Source organism: Thermobia domestica, chromosome 18, assembly GCF_964235325.1.
Source record: "Thermobia domestica chromosome 18, izTheDome1.hap1.1, whole genome shotgun sequence".
Lineage (NCBI taxonomy): Eukaryota > Metazoa > Arthropoda > Insecta > Zygentoma > Lepismatidae > Thermobia > Thermobia domestica.
The window spans coordinates 156,375,998-156,383,601 of record NC_137471.1 but is presented as its reverse complement, the minus strand read 5'-3'; the positions used below and the strand labels follow the sequence as shown (position 1 = coordinate 156,383,601).

At 35.9% G+C, this 7,604-nt stretch overlaps 1 protein-coding gene across 1 annotated transcript in view; it reads right to left on the bottom strand.

The window, feature by feature from the left end:
• Positions 1 to 1,660: 1,660 nt before the first annotated feature.
• LOC145675503 (uncharacterized) overlaps positions 1,661 to 7,604 on the bottom strand; it is a 28,587-nt gene continuing 22,643 nt past the window's right edge. The window contains exon 3 of the mRNA XM_081745953.1: positions 1,661 to 2,167. Coding sequence (XP_081602079.1) covers positions 1,676 to 2,167 — 492 coding nt within the window. The 3' untranslated portion in view covers positions 1,661 to 1,675. The remainder of the gene's footprint in view (positions 2,168 to 7,604) is intronic.

The following is a 7,604-nucleotide window of genomic DNA, read 5'->3' as shown; positions in this document are numbered from 1 at the left end:
AGTTTACCCAATCCTCAAGTTTTCTGAATTTTTAACAAGAGGGATTCAACACATCATTACGGAATCCCCCCCCCCCCAAAAAAAAAGACTACGGAATATATTTAAGTTAAGCTAAATACAACTGCACAACAAACATAAGTGAGTGATTAGCTTTTGCGCTTCTATCGGGAAGTCCGGGATTCAACCAGCATTCGACCATTCTGACAAAGCTTTTCTTCATTCGATCTGTGAATGTAGAAATAGTGCGTGTACTGTGAGTTGGGCGACTTCCTTTTTTATTGTTTTTAAATCGTTATTATTACTAATTACCAGCAGTGACGGTTTTGCGAAGGTTAGGGGGGCGGTCTTTCGGACTGAAGCCCGTTCCCCAAAGTTACGGAATGTCTGCAACAAACGAAATATCTATTATTTATGCCTTTACTCATAACCTTTAAGCTCCCGTCAAATAAAAATTACGAATGTTTAAAAAAACTAAACATTAGTAAGAAACCCTTCCCAAAATACTTTTCTAAATCCGCCACTGATTCTCAGTATAAAATGATTTTTAAAGTTGTATTCGGTAGATTATTGCTAAACATATAAACGAAACGAAATATTAGTTATGCCTGTACTCATAAACTTCAAGCACTTCCCAAATAAAATTAGGACTTTTTAGTAAACGAAACAATCAGAAAAACCCCTCCTAAAGTACTTTTCTAAATCCGCTACTGATTATTTGTATAAATTGGTATTCAAGGTTGTGTCCGGAAAATTATTGCTAAATCACTTCACAGCTACAGTATAACAGAAATGTGGAAGTACGGTTTGACGGATATATTGAAAAACGTACGCTTTGACGGATAAATAGAAAAACGGGCAAGTTTAACTTTTGCGCTAGAAGCTAGAGTACTAAAAGCTCTTAGAAATGAAACACGGATGACAAACTAGAGAAGAAAAAAGATGTCGATAACTCAAAAGTTAAAATAAAGTTAAATAGCCTCTAAAATTACTCTCAAATACTACATTCTTCATGTTAGCTTTAATTCGTAAAACATGTGCTCCATCCATCTTGATGGTGAATTTCAGAGCGAAATATCACATTCAGGTCATGGAATTTTTATCTAACTATAGAATATACTATAAGAAAGCTACTTAGATAGAAAAATCATGAAGTTAAAAAAAGCCAAAATTTCCAAAATTCTCGTTTTTTCCCAAAAAAGCCGGCTTTTTATGTGAAAAAAACCATCGATTCAAAAAAGCCGGCTTTTTTGCATCTCTAATTTAAAGTATCTTCTAACTAGCATAGCCTTAAATACAGGACAAGATTAATTTTGTGTTTCTGAACCTGCGAATTGTAAAGATTACATGATACCACATGATACACATACAACTAGATGATGCCAATGAAAGACTGTATATCACAAATGTCAGTGCATCGAATCATTTAATGATATATATAGATGATAAGTCTTACATGGGAGACGCGGTGGCTCAGTGGTAAAGCGTTCACCTCTAGTGCGTGGGATCCCTGGTTCGATCCCAGCTTGCACCGCGTGGGTTCTCCCGTTTCTTCCCACATTCTTCATTTCACTCATTTCTCACCATCACCGCCACCGGCATAACCGTGAGACGTAAAACTGAAAGATATTTCATTTCATTTTTTATAAGCCATATATATATACACTGGTTAGAATCTTCATGGTAAAAATGGAGGTGCAATAAAAACCGAAGACTTACCTTCTTGTATAGAGCTTTCTCCAAAGGTTGGAGAGCTAGAAGCCAGGAATCTCCGTGACTCCCATTTTTGTGTAAACCGTGGCTTCAGATAACTAAGTTCATCATCCGTGCTGGAACACTCTGATTGCTGGGCCTTTGAAGTTAACCCTGGACTTTCAACTGTTTTCTGGACCCTTGAAGTTAACCCTGGGTTTTCAACTGTTTTCTGGGCCTTTGAGGTTGACCCTGGACTTTCAACTGTTTTCTGGGCCTTTGAAGTTAATCCGACACTTGCAACTGTTTTCTGGGCCTTTGAGGTTGACCCTGGACTTTCAACTGTTTTCTGGGCCTTTGAAGTTAACCCTGGACTATCAACTATTTTCTGGGCCTTTGAAGTTAATCCTGTACTTTCAATCGATGTATTAGAAATGTTATTGTAGTGTCGATCCCGAAGCTCCCATGCTCTGTTTTCCTGTAAAAGAGAAATTATTCGTTGTTATATGTGAACAGAAAATCTGTTACAGAAATGTGTACGATGACTATTCAATTTGGATTATATTTCTTTCACTCAGCAACTATTACCTGTTGTCATTGTATTAAACTTATCTTAACACATGGATTGGAGGCAACAACAGTAACAAAGTAGGACATAATACACAACGAAACATAAACATATAAGGCATTCCGGGTAGTAAGGACAAACTCAACAAAAGTTACGTGCAATCTGAACGCTCGGAAATTACACTTCACGTGTTCCAGTAGAGGCTCCACAGTCTAGTGGTTAGAGCCTTGGACACAGGTCCGCATGGTCCCAGGTTCGATACCTGGCCGATGCATCGTCGTAATCATATAATAGCTACTAGGCCCAGAAAGCTCGTGATACGCCTGTTGGAGGTAAGTCAACGCAATGTGCTCACTACGTGTTCGTCGCTGTTGGACGTAGTTTAGACGACCGCCAATAGATGGCGTTGGAGCGGCGGATTAGATCTACGAAGATCTGACACACCAGTGAAGTAGAAATAACAAACTTCTCTGTGGCATCAGTTCTTGTCCCCTGTGTGTATAGTTTATAGAAATCGTTCCTGTTTCCCTTAGAAAACAATCTCGAAAATTAAATGGACGATTATTTTGACCGTTCAAGGTCCATTTTTACGAACTGCACCTGTTAGTTCATACAAGCAACTTGTAAATATCTCTATACAGGTAAACGTAACCCCTCTCTTAACCGACATCCTTTAACACATTGAACGCCATGCGCGTGCATAGCACGAGCACGGTATTTTGGCGAAACTGGCCATGCACGTGCTATGGACGTGCAAGCAAATGTTATTATGTAGGATTCCTTATTGCATGCCAGAGACGTGCAAGATGATTTTGCCTCAGCATGCTGCTACACCCTGGTGGGCAAAAAATGAAGTCCATTATAGGCAGGAAGGGAGAACAATAAGTAGTCGCATTTGAGCTCGTAGCATGTTGCAGAGAGCTATTTGGCAGGTGTGCTTCCGTGAGTTTTTTCCCCTTGCAGACTGAATGAACAAGAATGGCAAGAAAACTAAGTGACCAGAATATTGCTGATTTATTAGATGAAATTTATATTCATTCTGGATCAGAAGGGGAGTTGGAATTTGAGGATGGCCATGACGATGCAGAACTTGATCCTGATCTTGCGAAGTATCTTGTTAAAGGACATACTGTTTACATGTATCGGTTCTATACTGCTCCTAAAGTTTTTGATAATATGTGGGAAAGGAACATAATGGCTTTTGGTACGTGTATGCCAAATAGAAAGGACTTGCCTAAAGCTACAGCTGTTGAAAAGAAACTGAAAAAAGGTGATATGGTGTTTCAACGTAAAGATCATCTATTGTGTGTGAAATGGAAAGACACAAGGGGTATCTTGATGCTTTCAACTAAACATCAAGCTACATCCACTGAAGTTACCGTGAAATCAAAGAACGGACCTGTAGGGAAGATAAAACCGAACGTAGTGTTAGACTACAATATAAACAAAGTTTGTGTGGACAAAAGTGATCAATTAGTGGCTTATTACCCCTTCAATCGGAAGCAACTGAAGTGGTGGAAGAAACTATTCGTCCACTTGTTCAATATGTCAGGAGCAAATGCATGGATACTATACAAGAAAACTAGAAGTAGACAAGAGAAGAACAATGTTCACTTAGCAGACTTTCTGCAGAAAGTGGGGGAAGCTTTGAGTGAAAAAGCATGTGTCGAAGCTTAACAAGTTCCTCAAACCTCAACTGGAACTAACAGATTGACCGGGAGACATTTTCCAAAGAAGGTTCCCGCCACGGAAAAAAAGAGAGACCTACTAGATATTGTAAGGTCTGTTCTGATGTAGGAAAGGTATATGATGGCAAGCGAAAGAACACAACGTGGATGTGTCCTCATTGTGATGTGGGTCTCTGCATTCCAGAATGTTTCCGTGTTTATCATACCAAGGCTAGGTACACTTAAGAACTTACACCTACACTTAAGTACGGACTTTTTTCCTATATCGAAAATCATACCCAAGATAAACCATTATAGCTCGCCTTATGACGCATGTATGCTTGTAATGTTTGTTTGTGAATGTAGAGTAAGCACTGACCTTTCGTGTGGTGTAATAAACACACACATTAACCTGTAGGATATTTTTTAATTCTTTTTTGAAAAACACCAAAAATGGCTGGTTTTCTGAGTATTTTTTAAAACAAACACGCCGGGATTCGAAGTGTTAAATCAAAGATCAACAATCCTAATCATTATTTATTGAGCCTCTAACAAATAAAGTGAAAATCAGTTCTAAATTGCCATTTAATTATATCCTCCTGTATTTATCTACAATTATCATAGTCTCCATTCATCCACTATCTCCATACATAAATATAATTAACAGTAAAATCTGTGAGCTTGGTCACTTCACCTGCTTATGTTGGCTTCTTTTCTATGGAACCTGCAATTTCCCGTAAGATATACATTACTCATATTACTCTGTAAGTGGGCCACCTGCCTATATTGGAATATAGCCACGTTGAAGCAACATTACTCTTATGCTGTGATGCTAAATTCTACTCCGATGTTAGACATCTAAGTAATGTTCATTTTTAGCCCCTATAAGATCCATAGTACGTTTTCGTACCATAATGCAGTGTTGTCTTTAACTGCTTATTTAGGTCCTAGAACAGGCGGTTTATTATTATTATTATTATTATTATTATTATTATTATTATTATTATTATTATTATTATTATTATTATTATTATCTGTACGTACGTCAACCTGTGCCGGGGCCCGGGGTTCGCAAAGGTTTCAAAAAAAGTATTTTTTCCGAAAATTTCCCACATTTTCCGTAATTTCCCGTTTCTGGTGTATGATATAGGCATGCGAGTAGTACCGTTCTATTGTGAAAAAATGAGTTATGAAACATGATCCTACAATAAATAGCAATGAAGCAGTATCTGCTTCCCTGAAAGTTTAAAATTTACCTCAAAAAGGGAGGAATTTATAAGGGTTAAAAACCTTTCAAAAGCATCTTTCACTGTTTCGTATTAAAAGCAAAATTTTCAAGAGCAAGGAGGCAACGGTATTGTCGGCGAGTGTATGAACCACTGACAAGTAGAGGCACAATTGATGTCACTTTCTATGTGATTCCAGCTGTTAGCCCGTTGCCAATTGAACAGTCATTTAGTTTTGCCGCTTGTATGGCAAAAAGCAGGCACTTGCTATTTGTTTCAATATGTAAGCAGTGTTATCAGGTGAAGATCTAACAAGATTTCGACCAGAACTCGCTTGAAACATCAATTATTTAAAAATACAATATTACTAATGGATTAAAAGGGAATCGTATTTTCGGAGCATAAAATAATTCAGTGTTTTTATTGCTTTTTATAAATTCATTAAGGCAGTTATCTCAAAGTGGAGTAAGAAAAACTATGTACATAAACACACGAGTACAAATGATACAAGGACAAAATAAATATTTCAGACTGTACACCTCATTCGATGCACGTTCTTCTATCTGCATATTAAAATAAGCTATTTAGCTTTGATTTCAGTTGCGCTGTTAGTCTTGATAAAACAAAGAAGTAATATTTAATTGTGTTAATATATAGTATGTACGTGAAACATGTTAATCTATATATTACTTTTTAAAATAAAATACGTAGAAATATTTAACATATGATTCAACTGCCACCAATATTCTAAGCTTAATGTGGAAGACAATATGAAGGGTAATTAATAATAATGTTTTCTACTATACAGTAGAGATTCCCAGAAGACGTCTACAAATAGACTGAAATAGTGATGTAGTCATTTCCTTTCCGTTACCATGGTGATCGCCATGTGTTTTTTTTTTCTTCTTCTTCGATATAAACACGTAAAGCGAATGGTGTATTTTAAAGTCTAGTACAAACAAGGGCACCGGATGTAAAATTTATTTACAATTATAAAATGTTTTAAAGACTAATAAAGTTGGTGGGAAAGGGTACAAATTTAGAATATGGAAGCTACGAATAAAATCAAGAAAATTTATAAAGAAAAACTAATATCTAAGAAACTTATTTCTAAAAGCGCCACATCTCTAAGCGATAAGGTAGAAATCAAATAATTAATGTAAACGTCGTTATCATGTAATCCACCTTAAGAAGCAATTATAGACAATATAAACTCTCTAAGGTGTAGATTGACAAACTGTCGACACAAGGAAAATTCTAAAAATATACGATTTTTTAAAAGAAAAAAAAATCTTTTAGAACAATCTTAATTATTGGAACATTTACTTTTCTTATGTCTACTCTTGATAATGGAAGTGTACAATATTAATGTCTATTATATCACAAAAGAAAGAGGGGGGGGGGAAGCAAGCCTTCGGAAATTTTCAATCCGGACTATCAGTAGATATAGATCAGATCTTTTCTTATATTCCCTATCAACTTTAAAAAAAATAAAAGAAAGAAACAATACAATAAAAAAAGATCCAGTTATGAATAGTTTAGCATATATTCTTAACAACTGTTAAGCATTAATTCTGTTCACGTATGCAATGTTATGATACTTAATGAATCAAAAATTTTCCAGAATTATTTAAGATTAATATCTGATTGTGAACAAGATGAGTATATTTGTTTACTCATTTTCTTTTTCTATATCTCTGTTTATTTAGTTTGATTGATTATTCATATTAAATATTTCATTTACTTTAATGTTTGCAATTCCGAAATATTTCATTATTGTTTTCACTTTGCATTTAGGTCCTTTAGGTATTTACGCTACTTGTTCCTTAGAAAATAAAATGACGATCATCACGGCAACGAAAAGGATGTGACGTCACACTATTTCAGTCTACTAATCATGTTTCCACTCCTATGAGTAATAATGTATTGCTTAGATAATGAATTATGTCGTCGAAATATGCGCAAGTATCTGATAAAAATTTTAATGTACTTACTCGTCATTTAATTATTACGAATACCGAGAAACAAAATGCCTTAATACATGTGAAACAGACAAAATCAGTATTTTAGCGTCTTGGCTGTAGTCAGAAAATAAAGTTGAGACGGGAGTTCATGATGGAAGGATTTTTCCGATATGATCCATTGGAAGGACTAATAAAAAATTTGACTAATGTATATATATAAAGGTAACCAAAAAAGTTTTGTCACTTTTTCACCCACCACCTTCGAACATCGATACGTCACCTAAGTCGTACCTGGACGATTAAAAATACTCCCCATTACCATCGACGACCTTCTGCCAACGTTTAGGAAGGCTATGAATTCCATCGCGGTAGAACTTGGTGGGTCGTGAAGCGAAGAAACTATCAACTGCATTTTGCACTTCTACTAGGGATTTGAACTGGCGTCCTCTAAGGTGATTGTCCAAAAAATGGACCAGGGATAATCGAATGG